Below are 19842 nucleotides of genomic sequence, written 5' to 3'. Positions count from 1 at the left end.
AGATTACAGCTTGGTTGTCTCTGTTCTCTATTTGATTTTATAGATTACAAAAGAAGGAAACGTCCCATATCATACCGAGAATTCACTGAGTTGAGCTACAAGGTCAGTCATTTGGTCCCGGGTTTGGCGTAGCTCCAAGGCTTCTTTCTGCAGCTTGTCCTTCATTTTATTTAATGTCTTCATCATTTCATCTTTTTCCTGAGTCTTTATATCACACTCCCTTTCTTTCTTTTCTAGCCTGCTCATCAGCTCAGTATGTTCTGTGAACAGCAATGGGGACAAGATTGAAAAGTGATGGATTATTTCAGGCAATTTAGATGACTTCAAAAGCCATGAATCATCACCAGAAGAAACTACATGTAAGATGCATAACTGCAAACATTTAAAGGAGTTAATTGTCCTGGGAAGGAAGGGGGTTATACTAAAATTAGGAATGACAGGTTATTATTGAAAGATGGTTTGGGTGAGAATTATCAAATACCTTCTAACAATGAGTCTTTCAAATCTACAGTAAGATTGCAGAGAAAAACTAGAAGCTTTATCAATGTTGTGCATTTAAACTCCAGCTCACCCACAGACTCACTGGAAACCTTAGGCAACTCACAATCCTCCTGCATCTGTTCACCATCTGTAAAATGGCAACAACAATGACCTGTACAATGCAACAGGCTGAGACCTTATCCTTCCATCACATTGGACTCAGTGGTTCAATTAATCAATCTATCTATCCCTCTGTACTATTCAACAACCCTAAATGGCCAAATACCTTTCCGAAATTTTTCAGCTTGATCCCTCCACTGCTTCACTTCATTCTCATTTACCAACCTAAATGGACATACAGAAAGATCATTTGAGATCCATTCCAAAACAATTAAATACGAAAATATTTCCATGGCATTAGAAGAAAACAGAATACCACAAAAGCACAACTGGCATTCTATCTGTTATTTGAATATAAATTGTACTACATGTAAATGAAAGTCTGAGACGATAAGGCAGGATAGAAAAGTTTTTGTTAAAAAAATAATAAAACCAATACACTATTCTGCCTAAAGATTATCGCCATGTAGAGGAAATGTCACATATAAAGGAGTTCTTATATTTAACACATTGTGTAGCTGAACTATAGCAGCAGTTAACAGGATTCTTACATCTTAATGATGTTCTTGACATTGAAGTTCTCCAAAGCAGCTATATCTGGATCATCACCTCGCTCATCCTGAAGAACAATTTGCTGAAGTATCCTGTCTAACAGCTGCCACTGTTGAAAATTTCCCCCATTCCGTTTATCTACAATGAAAAATATAATGCGCAATGAAAAATAGCAGTAGGGATGCTAAAAAAAGGACAATGGCTTTGCTAGTGACATAATTACAGTCCCTTCTGGCTTCTGTTGAACTGACGTAACAGTAAAGTTCCTTTAGCTTCTAGATACCTTCACGTTTTTCCATTTTCTGAGTTGCCAACCACTGTTTTTTTTCCAGGGGTTGTCAGTTTCAGTCATTTTGGATGGGATGTTTTTGGGTTTTATTGTGATTTTACTTTAATAACTTATATTTCAATTTACTCATTATACATTTTGAAGATCAACTGGGTGGCAAGATAGTTCATACACATTAAGTAAAATAAATTAATAAAATAAAAGGATAAGGATGCAGATTTGTACTTCCAGTTCCCTATACTTTTCTACTGTATTTGAAGAAAAGTTCTGTTTCTCCCCTTTGGAAAGACATGCAGCCTTCTCACTATGAACATCTTGGTGCTGGGTGGGATGAAGAAAGGTCAGCTTTCCCCTAGATTAAGATAAAGAAGCATGAGGTACAAGTAAATTCTGCTTCCTGAAACAAACCTTTCCATATGACACAATCACCCAATTACATTAAAGGTATTCTGACTGGGGAGAGTGAACACATATGGGAGCACGGCAGGATTGTGGTGGCAAGCTTATACATAATCACTAGAACAAGTTTTAAGAGCCTAAATATATACAACTATAGGTACATAAGGTTTGTTTGCATGATAAGAACCTTGAAAAAACAGGCTTCATGGTTATGCAAAGAGAGCCATATGTGTGAGCAGATCTGTCCATTCTTGGTAAGGAGCTTCCTTCATGATCCTACTTTCCCCACCCATATATGTATTCCTTCTCCCATTAGAAAAGGATTAATCCGTCTGCTTTAATAAAACTATCCTGGGAGATGCAGAGAGGTGACATAGGTCCCTAACATGTAGTTTAAATTAACCTGCAGTTTGTTCCCTGTATTAGGATGAGATGAAAGATACTCAGGTCAATCTTATTTAGTTAGAATTCCTCCCCTTTGTTCTGTACACTCTGCAGTCATGGTCTCCAGCAGTCAGTGGATCCAGATATAAGATGGGAATGAAGTGGAGATCTACACTAAAAATATGTCCTTCATTAAGCAGAAGCACCTTTTGCAAGCTATGAAGGAGATTAGGATCTAAGTCATAAAACTGATCATTTTACCATGTATTGGAAATCTTTTATTATACTTGGTTGGAAAGAAATAATATGCAAATATACTTGCTATTTCCATGTTGTCCAGTAAATTAATTATAATAAAAAGAACATTTAAATTCTTCAACAGATTTATCCCTGATTCCACTGTGATAAGTGTGCTTTTGTGACATAAGATTGTATTTTGACATCTTAGACCTATGGACCAGCTTTAGCTACTACGGCTCATATGGTGGCAAGTAAAATGGAATCCTGCATAAGGCATGAAGGAATCTGGCAATCAGATTTTGCTGCTTCGTAACACAACAAAGCCAAATCAGAGTGACAGCAATACTTCCTCCCTTTACTTGGACTGCCTAGAAGCAAAACATTCATAGCTGTTACTGGATTATTAAATCAAATAGCTTTAATAGCCCCAATTTGTATCATGTTCCTTGAAGAGAAACTGCTAATTTGATTTTCCAATTAGGGCCTGAGAACCTCCAGCTTAAGTATTCCCACAAGGTGAAGCAAAATGTGAAATTTGCTCTTAATGATAACAACAGAGTTTTACTTGATGGGTTTACAGAAATCCTTATTCCATGTCAATTTAAAACAGCACCTGTTTCAAGAGCTCTCAAAGGATAAAGTTCTTTTTTTCTTGTTAAAAACTAATAATTTAATAAAAGGGGACTTTGTTTCCAGATGGACAGTATTCAGCTATTCACTATTTAAATGCTATTTAAGCAAGGAAGAGCCATTTAAGGGGACCTTCAATGGAAACAAAAACCAATGCAAGGAAAGCCTGCTGTCTGTCAACTCCAACTCTGAGGTTAGCTCAGCATTAGTATACCCATAGCTTCCCTATAACTGTGCGAGCATCATAACATTCATGGCCATACTAAGTAGAGTTACACTCTTCTAAGCCCACTGATTTCAATGAACATAGAAAGGTTTTACTTTGCCTAGGATTGCATTGTGTATCACCAAATCATACAGATTAGCACTTCGTGAAAAGTCACAGCTATTACATGTTTTTAAGCACTAATATGATTATTTTTGTTTAAGCATTTCAGTGCAGCTGACTACCAAGTACAGTTCAAATCCACTGGATGGGTACCAGTCTCCACTCTCAAGCCACTGAGGGATCTATCAAGGGACATTTAGGATGATGTCTTCAGTAATGTGCTAAGCATGCACAGTTTTGACATTATCAAACAGCTGTTCATGTTTGTTGACTTATGTTACACATCATTTTATGTAAGTTTCAACTGACTGTAAGTTGCTCAAATAACACGCACCAGAGGGAAAAAATCCAATACCAAGATCAAACAATAACAGAAACAGGGGTTTAGTTACAGGTAACAGAAGCCCTACATGGCTGGAATTCCCCCTTCTTAAAAAAAAATCAACAATCATGGGAAAATTCCCATTCCTAACACTGGTGTCTCATCTGTCTCAATAGTCTGGTGACCCTGGGTGCTTTGCCTTTTACCTTATGTGAATTGACACCATGGATGTCCTATGTTTTCAGCTAAGAAACATCAATGCCTTCTTGCCTAGCATCATAGTCTTGAGCCCCAACCAGTTGTTCCCAAGCAATGGGGCCATCCAATAATGGATTTTCTCAGGGGTCATTTTGCAGAAAAATAGGTGGTGGAGCTCATCCAGGGATTGTTATGCAACTGCAATACTATTCAATGGACAAGGAGGCGGAACTCTCAGAAGGAGGAGGAGGAACTCTCAGAAGGAGGAGGAGGAACTCTCAGAAAGGTTCAGGAGCTGTACTCCTGTGAGCTCCCATTGAATCTGAGGCCTGGATTTTCTAACATCTTGTCCAGTTTAGCCTCCAACTACTCCTTCGCTTTTAAGATTCTGCTATCAAAATGCCAGGTATTCTTAAACTTATCTTCATAGTCATAAGGGGTAGATATTCTTTTAAAGGAAAGAAAATGTTGAGATTCTAATGAAGCTGAACTTTGTACCCTATATCAAATTCTGTATTTTCCCCCTGCATTTGTGCAAAATCACACCATATAAACACACCTGGATATTATTCTCAAGTAAGGAAATGGAATACGAAAGTTGGAGAAACTGACTATCAAACAGGCAACCTTAGGTACACTCACAAGGCATTTGCAAGCAGTGTTGAAGGACAGACAACAAATATGGATAAGCATCTGTGTGTTTCAACTTCTTCTTGATAATCTCAAACATCTGTGAGGCGCTTTTTGTGTCAATGTGTACCTGCAACAAAAAAGAAAGTGGAAAAAAACATAAACAGTGTTAACAAAGTGCATGTTAAGCAAAAAGTGAGGCAATCTGAAAATGTGGGAAGCCCCTCCCTGGAGGGCAGACAGGGCTGATGATGATTTTTTATTCCAAAGGGGAAGGGCTTCTCTCCCAAACTCTCAGGCTGGTTTCAAAGCAGTCCATCCCCCATTCACAAGTATTACAACAGACAAAACACCAAACCAACAACCAACCAAAATATTCATTCCAGAACTGAGTGCAAAGAGAACAACAAATAAAGATCAAACAGAGGACCTGCAGGGTATCCTACAGACAAAAAGGTCATTCCTAAAACTGATAAGGCTCTTCCCCTGGGAGGGAAAGAGACTGCCTCAGTCTAGGATCACCAAGACAGGAGATTCACAGTAATTGGTTGAGACCTTCCTAGATGTGACTAGGATGTCTATAACCTTATCCAGCCTCCAGGCTTTGAGGATTAGCAATTCAGGCTGAGGAGGGAGGAGGGGCCCTTGACGAAGAAGGCCCTTCCTGATTGGGAGGCACCATAGTTCCTTGGAGGTTAGTCTTACCAGGTCTTGGAACCATGACTTGCATGGACAAAATGGAGCTATTAAAATGACGTCTGCTTTTAGAGTTACAGTCCTCTGAATCACTCTTTGAAATAGATAGGAAGGAAGGCATACAAGCAGCTGGTCTGACCAAGCACAGCTTAGAGTGTCTGTTCCTATGGCCTCCAGACATCTCCTTCTTGTGATGAACCTGGGTACCTTATGGTTGAATTCTGATGTGAAGAGGTCCACTTTTACCATGTCAAACCTGTGGCAGATCTGATGGAAGGTTTCCTTGTTCAGCATCCATTCTGACTGATCCAGGAATCTCCTACTGAGCCAGTCCACCAAGGTGTTAGACATCCTTACCACGTGAACAGCTTTGAGAGACTGTAGGTGGGTCTCTGACCGCTGCAAGATCTGTGTCACCTCTGCATGCAGAGAACTGGATTTCATGCCCTCCTGATGGCTGATGTAAGACTTGACAGTAGTATTATCTGTGTGGACTAGGACATCTTTCTTGACTAGGAGATCCTGGAAAGCTAAGAGATCCCACCTGATCTCTCTAAATTCCAGGAAATTGATGCTCTGAGTGGCTTCTTCTTGGGACCAGGGCCTTTGTTACTTTCCCATTGGAGTGGGATTTCCACCCCTGAAGGCTGGCATCCATAGTCAGAAGCATCCTGCTAAGTTCAATGAGAGGAGTCCTTTCTAGCAATCTAGACATGTATAGCCATCATTGAAAATCCTGAAGCAGAGTGTCTAGAAGCCTGATTGAATGCCTTGTTTTCTGGGTTTCCCTTCCTTTTTTCATGTGCATCTCTTTGAGTGAGGGGAAGAAGAAAGGTCCCTGCTCTCCCCCCTTCCTAGATCCAGAAATAGAGGGTGAGTGGTAGAGGACCTAGCAGAATCTCAAAGGATGAAGACCTCCTTTTACATTTCCCCTTAATCCAGGCTAACAAATTAGAATGTGCATTCCCCCCCCCGCCCCCCCCCCGAGAGATCCAGGGCAGAAGCTTCTAACACCTCTGATCCATGAGAGGAGGCCTTTGGAGTGACTGGGGATGCTCCTGACCCAAAGTTCTTGACTTGTGGATTATCTCTCCTAACAAAGAGGACCAAAGGCAAAAGGCGACTGTCTCACCTAAGCAATATCCTGCATCAACTTGCCCTGAAGGACAATTCTGTTCCCCTTGCAAATGGTCCTCCTCTACTCCAGAGGAGGATCAGCAGTGAGGGAGGAAATTCCCTGAGGCAAGTTCCCTCCCCCCAGCCAGCTGCAGGAGGCAGCTGTCTCCCTGCTATGACTATCCTAAAAGCAAAGGAAGGGGTTAGAGGGAGGGAGACTCAACAATGAGAAAAGGGAGGGGGGAGAAAAAAGGCCGTCAGTAATAAAATCGTGGCACTCTTACAAGAGTGTAACCAGAGACCCCTAACTGCTCTGCAAGCAGGACCGACTTGGGGAGCTTGCGAGAGAAGCCCCTCACCTACAGAATCAAAAATCATCAGCAATTGACTACTTCCCACATGTTCAGACTGCCCCGCCCTAGACCACCAGATAATTGAATGTACATTTAGGAAAAACCCATCTTATTACAAGCAATTAAAAGGAACACAGTTCACATAATTATATAATAGAACCTGTTGTATGTTACAAAAAAAACCCTGTAAAAAAGATGATGACAAGGAACCAGGTCTTTTCAGTGATAGCAACTTTGCTTCTGAACTATTTCTCCTAAAGAAAGTCATCAGATAAGCTCTCCAGTTAATTTTAGAAAACTGGTAAATACCTTTCTTTTAAAGAGAATCTTTGGGGAACAGTTGTGTTTTCTAGTTATGTAAGCTTAATACCATTTTTATGCTTGTTGTTTTAAACTGTAATAATTTCTTCGTGGTATTTGATATTGTGGTACTGTTATGAGCTATCCTGATGACTCACATGGTTGTACAATAAGATATAAATGCAATAAATAAAATAAAATATGTGAATAAAGGAAGGAATCATGGAAGCAGGGTTCAAGACTTATGTCTTTTTCTAAGCCACACCGTATTTATAAAAGGAAGAACCATACAGAACCATACATCTGACTATACAGTTTCTTCAATATACACTTTCTTAGAATGAGGAAGGATCACACAAGAGGGAACCAGTCTCCACACCACTTTGGTTACATGTGAATCAGTTATGAATGGAACCGCAGTATAAATATTCATGCATGTGTGACCTGATCCTTTACCCTTTTGCTGCTGAGGCATTTTGCTGCAGTTATATGCGATTTGCTACTTTAGCTCATCACATTCTAGAGCTTGGGTGTTAAACATGTGGTTTGGGGGCCGAATCAAGACCCCAGGGCTCTTATCAGGCTCGTGAGCAACTGGTGGCATCTGCTTCCTTCTCCCTCTCTTGCTTCCTTCTGCTTTGCCAGGCTTGCTCAATCACACAGGAGCTACAGAGCAAAGGTCCTCCTTTGGGGAGGAAGTGAGGGAAGGAGAGCTGGCTTTGCCAGGCTCTCTTAATTGCACAGCAGAGCTACTCAGCCAAGCCTCTCTTCCTTCTGTTGACTGAGGCTCAACAAGTTAGTGAGGTGGATAAGGCTGAGTGTGTGTGTTTGTCCGTGTCCTTTATAAAGTTTATATATCCCCTACCTGGCATTGTGTTTCATGACACACATGGCCTGGCAGCCAAGGTAACATTTATGTCAGATCCGGCCCTCATAACAAATAAGTTGAACACCCCTGTTCTAGAGCATCACTTATTACTTTTACCCTCCCACAGACTCTGAATTGCTTAGGAAGCCAAAGTATTCAAAGCTCGTTAACCTTAATACAGTTTCCATTACCTTGTGTTCTTTTGATCCTTAACATCAACTTTATATAAAGTAATCTTAGAAAAAAGTAAGACTCCAGTATCACCTGGAGTAATCTTAGAAAAGATCACAACCTATTTAAAAGCAGCAAATTGTAGTTCATACAAACAGGCTTAGTAGTACCTGAAATGGTTAAACTATCACAGGATGTGACTTTAGTTTACTGACCATTCCAAAACTCTTAATCTGCAGACTTCCTATTAAAGGGGGTGTTCCCATAGGAGACCAAAATCCGATCTGGGAAATCTACCTGCTTGCCTCAGAGAGCAGGGAGCTGTCCATTGGGATCCTAGAACAGATGGTGCTGAGTTTGGCAGCAGCCATGAACTCTTGATAGGGTTACATGCTGGAATCCTGAACCACAGTCAGAAAAACTGGAGCAATGCCATTTTAGGCACTGTGGCCTATAAGCCCAAAGGCTCACTTATTTCAGACTATCTCCCAGCTCCAGGTTAATAAATGCCTCAATACAGTTTGAGGAATAACATGGATACAGAGATCAAGAATCTATGCAAGTACTAGTTTCAAGATGAGGAGGGCGGGATACAAATAAAATAAAAAAAATAAAATACAGGCAGAGTGCAAAAATCTGGGTACCACTGCGCAGAATACGATCAACCTGAAGACACAAGCCAGAAGCCTGAGATGTTCAAGTGTACTTGGATACTCTAAGAGTCTTCCTTACAGCTAATTAGTATATAAGCCGATTGACAAGGAACAACTAGTACTAAATAGAGATGCTCAAGTGTTTGCCAGTTCAGCTCATGTTTCTCACATATGAACAGTGAGTCAATTGTTTAGGAAACAGTTTGGGTTGCTCTCAAGCCTCTTTGCTGCATTACTTTCCATGCAGGCAGGCATACACTGTGCACAATGACACCTAATAGCACCTATTACTCATATTTGCAATAAATCTTGCCACACAATCACTGTCTCATAGAACAGTCCTCCTCCTTCTCTTCACTGCTTGAACTGGGCAGCAAACATCAAAGACAAGATGAAACCACCCAAGGTTCAGCTTGTTAGTTATCAAGAACATGATGTTTGTTGCAAAGTTCTCAGCAAGCATAGTGTTGAGGCACTTTAAAGTCATGAATGCCACAGAGACCCAGCTGGGAGACATACTGTTGTCTAAATTCACAGTGCCACCAATTAGGTCTGTTAATCCCTATACTATAATTTAAAATAAATCTCATTCATCTTTAATGTAGGAAAATAGGGTCCTTGCCACAGTGAAAATGCATAGATATTTACACTCAGTCAAAGAAACAGGCAAAAGAAGCCTTTCTAGAATAGAAACTCACCACATCAAATCTTTTGGCAAGTTCCAGGTCATCTTCATTTCTGACCATCTCAAAGAAATCTAAGTGCCTAAAGGACAGAGAAAAAGCATGACAAATCCATAAACCCATCTCTAATTTAGAGTGGTGATAGCTGGATGATGGGTGTAAATCCTTTCTCTACTAAAGAGTGGGATAATGATAGGTGAAGAGATCCATTTGAGTTGATCAGCTTCTGAGGATTTGATTTTCATAAAATTAGTCTCACAGGATTAAATGTTGAAAGTGCTGACCAAAATAACCTAAAATTGATATTCTCTCAACAGAGGATGAGTGTTCTTGCAGAAGTTCAGAAATATCTAGTGTGGAATAGTATTCATCCAGCTCATAATACATGGCTATATAATATGAATCAGGAGGCTGTTCCCAGCTGATTCAGCATGTAAAACTGTCCTGAAAATGTGCTTGTTCTTCTCCATCCAGGTTATAACCAGGAGTGGGGAATGAGATCACTTGGTACGTCCTTTGGGGATTGCTGGTCCATGCCAAGCCACATGGAAGCCTTCCTGGGGCCTGGCTGCCCAGCAGGGATTGTGGGGCCCAGCCACACTGCATGGCAGCCTCCCTGGGGCATGGCTGGCCACCTAGGATTGCTGCAGGGCCTGGTAAAGTCACTGTCACGGTTCAGGTAAGTTTCCCCCTTATTTCTTTATTTCCCTTTCTTTCTATTTCTTCCCATTTCTTTATTTCCCTGAATTCCCCTTTCTTACCCTTTCTTTATTTTCCTTTCTTCCCCCCATTTCTTTATTTCCATTTATTTCTCATTATTCTCCCCATTTCTTTATTTTCCTTTATTACCTTTTCTTCCCTCCATTTCATTTCCCATTTCTTTCTTTCTCTTTCTCCCTTCCTTCCTTATGTCCTGGACCTAGACATTTGCCTAGGGCAGTGGGGTCAGGGTGTGTTCGTGCTAAATTAGGCTCTCCCCACATGACTTCAAATAGAAAAAAATATTATTTACATTAATTTTGCTGGCCTAGATTGTTCTCCCTTGGTGGAGCACTGTTTTTAAAGCTGATAATTTTGTATGGCCCGTGAATTATGTTATAAATATCCAAATGGTCCTTGGCACAAAAAAGGTTCCCAACCCCTGTTATAAACCTATCTCTTGATCCCATATACAGTACTTTTCAGAGGACTGGTGTTTTTCATGTGACCCTCTGTCATCAGTTTTACTGAAACCGCAAGGTGCCAAAGTATAGATATTAAAAAAAAAGAGCAAACAAATCAGTTGGGTACCACTGAGAATTCCTTTAAAAATATCACTATAAGCATCAATAGATAGTAAAAACTAGAGGAAGTTGTAGGCAACTGAAGGTGCCTGTGTGCAGGATATTTTGGAGTGAGAGGAATCAAATACATTCCCTTAAGCACTGAAACAGCACAGCTCATTCCCTTAAGCACTGAAGCCTTGTAATGCACAGCTCATGTTGACCCCCCCTTCACCATTCAACTTATGGCAGTCCAAAGTGTGATGTTAATACATGTGATCTCATATCATGTGTACCTCCACAACAGATGCTTCTTACCTGTCTAATGTTGCATTCTCATGTCCCCTTAGCTTGTCAATAACGGGCTGGATACCCAACATTAGGAATTCATATCGTAAATGCAAACGGAATTCCAAATTTTCCTAAAGGAGAGAAAAATAAATTAGTCCATTAGGTTCTGAGTCTTTTGTATTATTTCAAAACAGCATCAGAAGAAGCTGAGAGAGAAGAAGAAGAAAGCAAAGACTTTGCATTGAAGACTGAGGTTATCTTATCAGAATCCTTAGTTGTAATAATGGGAGGAATTCACTACTTGAAAGCTTGAAGACTTATTGCTTATCTGAATAAGAACATCAGAGAAACCATGTTGGAACAGACCAATGAATCATTGTGTCACATGTTGGCCAAAGCCCAGGTGCCATTAGGAAGTCCATCAGTGGGGCCAGAACTCCAGAAGCCCTCCCGCTATTGCTTAGAAAACTTAGAATACAGAAACCAAGTGGCTTCTGGAGAAACCAACATAGTGGTGCATCTATACCTTGTGGCTAAAAGACACCAATGGACAGACTAACATGGTTACCCATTTTGATCTTACTCTTTGGGTAAGTACTTCCTTTTATCTGTTCTAAGCTTACTGCTCATTAATTTCATTGAGTGCCCATGAATTCTTGTATTGTGAGACTTCTTTCTCTACCTTCTCTATCCCGGTAACCGGAAAAAAAGCCAAAGGGGAAAAAAGCCCAAAGAAAAACCCCACAGACATAAATGCTCACAGGAGAAAAGCCCCCATGGAAATAAATCCACATGGAAAGAAGCCCACATGGGAAAAAAGCCCATACTGAAAGAAGCCCACATGAAATAGGGTTGCCAAGTCCAATTCAAGAAATATCTGGGAATTTTGGGGGGTGAAGCCAGGAGACTTTGGGGGTGGAGCCAGGAGCAAGATTGTGACAAGCACAACTGAACTCCAAAGAAAGTTCTGGTCATTACATCTAAAGGGACCAAGCTCCTTTTAAATGCCTTCCCTCCATAGGAAATAATGAAGAATAGGGACACCTTCTTTTGGGGCTCATAGAATTAGACCCCCTGGTCCAATCCTTTTGAAACTTGGAGGGTATTTTGGGGTAAGGCACTGGATGCTATGCTGCAAATTTGGTGCATCTACCTCAAAAAATAGCCCTCCCAGAACCCCAGATACCCGTGGATCAAGTCTCTATTATACCATTTTTTTAATTAATTCCAACTATGTTTATTGTTTTCTTCCTTCCAGATACTTGCCAGATACTTGCTTAGCTTCTTAGATCTATGAGGCCTTATCTACTTCTGTTATTTAAGAAAGAGAAGCTATCACAGAGCAGGGAGTAATTTGCCTAACCCCAAAATCATACATTTTTACATTCCTGAAAAGTATAGGCAACTGATACTTCACAATCCCAGTGTGGAAAAATCCAGACAGAACCCTGGTTTTAGGTGATAGAGATCTTATGCTTGAATTAAACAAAGATACCATCTATAGAGATGGCACCATTAATAAAGTGTCAAATATGTTTTACCAACTGTACATATGACATGCCAAGGTGGGTAATTCATATCCACCATGTATTTACATTTTATTTATTTATTTATTACTTCAAAAAAAGAACATGGACACCTATAATAGAATGTTTGAAATAATTAAGCTATTGATTCCACATATGTCACCGCAAAAGGTTTTAGTGGATTTTGAGAAGGCTTCTATGAATGCATTGAGGATTGCCTTTCCTCATGCTGAGGTCAAAGGGTGTTATTTTCACCTGTGTCAGAGTCTTATTAGGAAAATCAACAGTGTTGGCTGGAAGACTGAATATGAAACGAATATGAACATAAATACACTTAAATCTTTTGCTGCATTAGCCTTTGTCCCAATCAATGATGTGAGACCTGTTTTTTATGCCACATTTCCAGATGACGACAGCTACAATGCAGTGCTCACATATTTCTTTTTGACATATATTGAGGGTGCAGCAGGTAAAGATCCTCAGTTTCCTATAAGAATATGGAACCATCATGATGCAGCCCTGGAATGGTCACCAAAGACTATAAACTGTTGTGAGGGATTTCACAATGCTCTTAATTCCTTGTTCCATTTCAGTCATCCCAGTGTGTGGTCTCTATTCGATGGACTGCAAAGGGACCTGGCTTGTCACAAACTAACGTTAGCTAATGCACAGGCAGGTCGCCTAAGGGTGAAAAAGAGGAAATATGAGATGCTACATTACATGGTTGCCACTTCTGTGCAGCAATATGAGCAGGTGGAAGATAAACTTAGTTGCTTAAAGAGTTGCTCATTTGCAATGAAGAATTATATTTGAGTTATTATTGTTGTTAAATAATTGTTGCTTTTACTATTAGGGTTAGATAGCTTTTTGTCGTAGTCACTAGGTGTACCACAATGTATTCTCTCTCTCTCTCTCTCGGCTTGGCTTCGCGAACGAAGATTTAAGAAGGGTGCAATAGTCCACGTTTGCTGCAGGCTCGCTGGTGGCTGACAAGACCAATGTGGGACAGGCAGGTCCGGCCACAGCGGCTGCAGGGAAAAGTCTGATTTAGGGTTGGTCCTGTAGCAGTGCGATTCTTCCTCAATCTCCTTTTGTCCTCAAGACCAGCTATGCGTGCGTTCTCAAAGGAAGAGACAGCCTGGTGGATGGTGTGCCTCCATGCTTTGCGATCTGAGGCTAGGTCAGACCACTGGTGATGGTTGATGTGACAGGTGCTAAGGGATTTCTTCAAGGAGTCCTTGTACCTCTTCTTTGGTGCCCCTCTATTTCGATGGCCGGTGGAGAGTTCGCCATACAGGGCAATCTTGGGAAGGCGGTGGTTTTCCATCCAAGAAATATGCCCTGCCCAGCGCAGCTGCGTCTTCAACAGCAGTGCCTCAATGCTGGTAACCTCCGCCCGCTTGAGGACTTCAGTGTTGGTCACAAAGTCACTCCAGTGGATGTTGAGGATGGTGCGAAGGCAGCGCTGATGAAAGCGCTCAAGGAGTCGCAGGTGGTGACGGTATAAAACCCACAATTCGGAGCCGTAGATGAGGGTTGTCATCACAACCGCTTTGTAAACATTGATCTTTGTGCCTTTTTTCAGATGCTTGTTGCTCCACACTCTTTTGTGCAGTCGGCCAAATGCACGGTTTGCCTTGGCCAGCCTGTTGTCAATCTCCTTGTCGATCTTGGCATCTGAGGAGATGATGCACCCCAGGTAGCTGAACTGCTGGACTGTCTTCAGAACTGATTCACCCACACTGATGCAGGGGGGGTGATAATCTTCCTGGGGTGCAGGCTGGTGGAGAACTTCTGTCTTCTTCAGACTAACTTCTAGGCCAAATAGCTTGGCAGCCTCTGCAAAGCAGGACGTCATATGCTGCAGAGCTGATACCAAGTGGGAGACGAGTGCAGCATCATCAGCAAACAGTAGCTCTTGGATGAGTTTTTCCATTGTCTTGGAGTGTGCCTTTAGTCGCCTCAGGTTGAACAGGCTGCCATCGGTGCGATAGCGGATGTATACACCATCGTCATCATCTAGATCTACTGCGGCTCTTTGAAGCATCATGCTAAAGAAGATCGTAAAGAGAGTTGGCGCGAGAACGCAGCCTTGCTTTACACCTGTGCCTATTGGGAAGGGCTCCGAGAGGTCATTGCAGTGTCTGACTTGGCCTCGCTGGTCTTCGTGTAGCTGGATGATCATGCTGAGGAACCTTGGGGGACATCCTAAACGTTCCAAGATTTGCCACAGGCCTTTCCTGCTAATGGTATCGAAAGCTTTGGTAAGGTCGACAAAAGTCACATACAGAGCCTTGTTCTGTTCCCTGCATTTCTCTTGGAGCTGCTTGAGAACAAATACCATGTCGGTGGTGCTCCTGTTAGCTCTGAAGCCGCACTGGCTCTCTGGGAGGAGTTCTTCTGCAATGGTGGGCACCAGTCTGTTCAGGAGTATTCTGGCAAGGATTTTGCCTGCGATGGAGAGCAGGGTTATCCCCCGGTAGTTGGAGCAGTCTGACTTTTCCCCTTTGTTCTTGTATAGGGTGATGATGATTGCATCGCGAAAGTCCTGTGGTAATTTGCCTTGTTCCCAGCAGGTGACAAGTACTTTGTGAAGTATTAAAGTATTAACATTAAAGAGTTTGACAAATTGTAAATTAATAAAGTTAAAGTATTTAATTAAATATATTTCTATGTAGAGTTTAATTTGCATTGTTATTGTTTTTCCTTAATAAAGTTCATTGATAACAAAATGGTCACTTCTTGTTGCATATAAATATGACATATTTTACTCCTAAAATAACAAGATATTATTAATGGTTATCAACAATTATAAAAATCTATGGTGCTTTACATATTTTTCCATGGCGGCTTTTTCCCATGTGGGTTTTTTTCTATGTGAGCGTCTTTCAGTATGGGCTTTTTTCCATGTTGGCTTTTTTCCTGTGAGTATTTATGTCTGTGGGGTTTTTTTTTTCCTTTGGGATTTTTTCCTAGAACCCTCTATCCCATGCATAATTTTGTAAACCAATATCATGTCACCCCTTGATCATTATTTCTCCAAGCTAAAGAAGTTGAACTTCTTTAAATAAATTACATTGTACTAGATGGATCTTTGGTCTGATATGGTGTAAAGGCAGAGACTGATATTAACATTTAAACAGCTTCTCTACTTTAGTGATGCTGTTGAATTAAACCAATACTGTGGTGGGATGGAGACAGTGCAGTATAGATCTTGGGGGCCAAAAGATTCAAGCACTTCACAAATCATTACATAAATGATTTGTTAGTAATTTCAAATATAAACATAAAGTACAAAAAAAACCCCCCGAAACCATTAACTATATGAAAGATTCTAGCAGAGATACTTACCTCACCAGTGCCAGCATTCAAAACAGCATTAATAAAAGACATGATAGCAGTTTTGAGATTCACCTCATCTCGATAGCGCCCCATGCTTCTATCTAGCTCATTGAGCAATGACTGCAAAGCAACAGGAGTAAGAATCACACAAACTACCATGGTAATATTGTCTCTTCAATACAGACCACATGAAAAAATGTTATTATCAAGATAATAAAGACTGCTTACAGCTCTGGTTGCCAAGTTCTCGGCTGAAGCTGTTAAAGATAAGACAAAAAAATTCTGTACGATTTGCCTTATTTTGCCGTCTCTGTAATGCCTTCTTGCTTATGTTTTTATCCTACCATGTATTTTACTGATATGCCATTAAAGGTATTTGAATTTGAATTTAATAAAGGCTGCAAGAAAGGCTTAAGCATTAACCTACCCCTTTAAGACCAGGAAAAGGGGGAGGTGGAGTTTGCCCATAATGCACAGGCAACTGGCTACAATAGTGTTTGTCTGGAGACAATTGTCCAGCCCCCAATCATTCTCCAACCCCACCATTTTAATACATTAGGGATTCATCTTTCTAACTGGTAAGTTAACCAAGTGAAATTTTAGCTAGATTATCCATTACGGATCAGTTTTTACTTTGACAGGCAAATTTTAATTGCTGAGTTACCGGCATGACTGTTCCTTTTTTATGTCTATTACAATTTTAATGGCTTACAATAAGAAAGAACAGAACAAGAAAATATCAAAAATGGGCCTCTCTTACTAACAGTAACACAGTTTAGATGTAATGAAAATCCCCTGGGGATTTTTCATTACATTCATGAGTTTGTAGGATCTATGGCTCTGAAAATTAAACACTCTGTGTTCACAACAATCTTATGCTTACAGACTGCAGCGTAGCTGCTAGGCTGCATGAGCAGAGTTTGTTTCCCTAGATGGGAAGAGTCAGGGGCCGCCCGTTTCGGCGCGCAGAGAAAAAGGCGGGATCTGACAGTCTAACTGCGCTCCTCGTCAGCTCCTTTGTCTTGGCAGACGATCGGCTGAGGCTTTTCTTTTGTTGTTTTTGGTTGGCCGTCGGGGTTTGTTGGGGCAGTCGACTGGGCAGCGGCGGGTGAAGCATTGGCTGGAGCATCGGCTGCAGTGCTGCGGGCTGGCGGCGGCATTGGAGACTGTGGAGGACGTGGCGTTGTCCTTGTTGGCTGAGGATTTGGCTATCGGGAGGCGCTGTTAAATAGGCAATCACTTTAGTGGCAGGTTTTTGGGGTTTAGGGCACTATGCGGCTAGGGGAGGACTGTAAAGCATCCCCCTTTTGGGGAATTTGGGGCCTGGCATGATCAGCCTTCGGGTTTGAAGACCCGGGTTTGGAGAATGCAGACTGTCCGGGAGGCTCAGGTAGAGGGTGCCTTTCTGGCGAGACGTGCGTCTGGGTTTGGGCCCTCTGGTGCGTGCCTCCCTGCTGGGCCTGCCTGGAGGGAGCTGAGTAACACTCAGCTCCTGCTGGGGGGGCTGGGTCTCTCGCCCGTTAATGGCAGGGGAGTGGTCGCGGTGACCCCTAGCCCTGGCCAGGCTGCTGGTGGGGTACCCTTGCTGTTTATTAGAGTATTGAATAAAGTGGCCCAATTTTATACCAATACTCTGTATCTGACTCTTTATTCCATCCTTGGGGAGCAAACTATGATTTCTCATTTTATATTAGCCACAAAATACAATTAGTTCTCCCTTTGGAAATACAGTTTGGAGGTAAGAAAACAATTTGTGGTTCAGAGGAAACAATAAAGTCTGGTATGCCAGTTTCACCAGTTACTGATTTTGTGAACAGGTCACATTTGTTTTTTGTTTTTGTTGTATACATCTGGGTTCTGCATAGAAATCTGACTACATTTCGATTTTTTTAAATCTATAAAAGAACCCAGGCCCTTATACACACATGTGTATATCCATTTCCCAATTAATATTCACATTCATCAATCTGACAAAGTGGGCTTTATGTCCATCAAAGATTATACTACACAACAAAAATTTTAGCCACAACTTTGCAGTTGATATACTGGTTCCTATAAAGGTAATAGAGAATCAGCTACATCTTCTATTTAGAGAACCCAGCTGGCAAGTTAGATAGTATCACTCCATATTAATCCTCTTGCAAGGGAGTCAGATCAGATAGGGCAGTTCACAAATCCTTAGAATGATAAAACATCAAAAGAGTAAATTGTACTACTTTTACTTCTCACCATTTTCAGTAACTGGGAAGTTTACTGTTAATATACAGCATGTTTCTTCAAAGTTGACTTGGAGAAGCAGGAGCACTCAGTCAAATTACTGATAGTAGAAAGTCAACTACTTTCTCTAAATACTTCAGAAGGAAGAGGGATGTTGTATAAGGGTTTTTTTTTTAATCTCTGCTCAGTTTTTCTTTACCCTTGCTACTGTCTGATTTGACAATGGTATTCCAACATACTGGTCTGTCTGTTGCCAGGACCCTGATATTACTGTTTCCCACTGTTTTAGAGAGGTTTTCTAATACTGTAACTTTGACACTTCCCCTCTGCACTGTTCTAAGAACAAGAAATATTATGCTGGATTAGACTAAAAGTCCTTTTTGTCCGGTATTTGACACTGGCAAGCCAGATATTTCCAAAGTTACAAGCAGAACATAGAAGCAGCATCTCTCTCCCACTGTATGCCTCCAGCACCAAAAGTAGTTTCCTTCTGAAAATGGACAGTTCCATTTGTCTATCATAGCTAATAGCTATTGATAGTTTTAAAAGGAAATTAAAACAAATTCATGCAATCAGTATAAAATCACAAATCACAATAAAATCCATAAAATAATTAAACTTTTTTTTTGGGGGGGGACTCTTATTTTCCATCTTGAATCTGCTACCAGCCAGATTCACAGGTGACCCCCTGAGTTGCAGCACTTATCCATCCCTTCTTCCAAGGAGTTCAGGCATACATGGATCTCCTTGCCTGCACACCCCTCTCTATGAGAGGGGGCTGCAACCTATAGCTCCAGAGTCAAATGTGACTCAGTACAGAACCAAATATGTCTCTTCAAAGATGAAAATGAAATCTTTAAGTTAAGATATACCAGAGGTAGGTGGGATGCTAGAAAAAATATTTGAAGAGAATGGCAGGCAATTTTTTTTAATGGAGGTGGGAAGACCATGTAGGCCATCATGAGTCCTTTGGACACAGGGTATGATAAAAATGTGGGGGAGATAACTCTTTCAAAAAGTAAAATTATGGTACCACTTTGAGCTGTTCAAGTACACACCAGCACATTCTCTTCAACAGATTTCACTTCCACACAACTTCAGATTTCACCTTTAAGCCTGTTCCACAAACTGTGAATGTTACTTCTGTATTCCTCAGTGAGTAACTAGGAACAAGACTGAGTAACTAGGAACAAGACAATTTGTATTCACTGCCATCCAAAATTCCTCTGAACCAAGCTATTTGGTCTTTAACCAAATTCAATATTTTTCCATTAGCTGCAACCGTTTGTTCAAGTTGTCATTCCTGCTTGGTAGTTTAAGAATAAAAGAGGAGAAAGCAATTCAAACAGTGTAATTCAAGTAAAAGTAACTGATTCAGCAAGTTGCAGTAACGGCAAGAGTGAGCCTGAGAGCCAACAATCTTCCTGTAGACTCAGTAAAAGGTTTCCAGTCTGGGAGTCTCTTGTGGAGGCCAATTACATGACTATGGATCAGCCTCCCTCAGGAAAATGTGCAAAATTTTTGTACAAAATATAACTGAGAAGAAATTATGGTGCGGAAGCAGCCTCTAAGAGCTTAACATCATGTACACACCTTCCCCATAAGGTACAAATTTGAAATACAACATTACTTTTGGAAAAACAGAAATAGTTAGAAGGCTCTTGCACTAGCATAAGCTGACTGCAGATTGGCTTCAAATACTGTTTCAGTTAATCCCCAGAATCATTAGCCAATAAGAAAAATACATGGACTGATGACTTAGCAATGCTTTCCTTTTATTTCTTAGGCACAT

At 41.0% G+C, this 19842-nt stretch overlaps 1 protein-coding gene across 1 annotated transcript in view; it reads right to left on the bottom strand.

Moving 5' to 3' along the window:
- The window catches only part of DAAM2 (dishevelled associated activator of morphogenesis 2), a 349542-nt gene that overhangs the window by 86310 nt on the left and 243390 nt on the right, over positions 1–19842 (bottom strand). Inside the window, exons 7-13 of the mRNA XM_060245049.1 lie at positions 15843–15953; positions 10993–11096; positions 9428–9494; positions 4585–4702; positions 1152–1290; positions 767–825; positions 76–260 (exon numbers count right to left, since the gene is read on the bottom strand). Coding sequence (XP_060101032.1) covers positions 76–260; positions 767–825; positions 1152–1290; positions 4585–4702; positions 9428–9494; positions 10993–11096; positions 15843–15953 — 783 coding nt within the window. The remainder of the gene's footprint in view (positions 1–75; positions 261–766; positions 826–1151; positions 1291–4584; positions 4703–9427; positions 9495–10992; positions 11097–15842; positions 15954–19842) is intronic.

Source organism: Heteronotia binoei, chromosome 1 (assembly GCF_032191835.1).
Source record: "Heteronotia binoei isolate CCM8104 ecotype False Entrance Well chromosome 1, APGP_CSIRO_Hbin_v1, whole genome shotgun sequence".
Lineage (NCBI taxonomy): Eukaryota > Metazoa > Chordata > Lepidosauria > Squamata > Gekkonidae > Heteronotia > Heteronotia binoei.
This window is presented reverse-complemented; position numbering and strand designations above follow the sequence as displayed.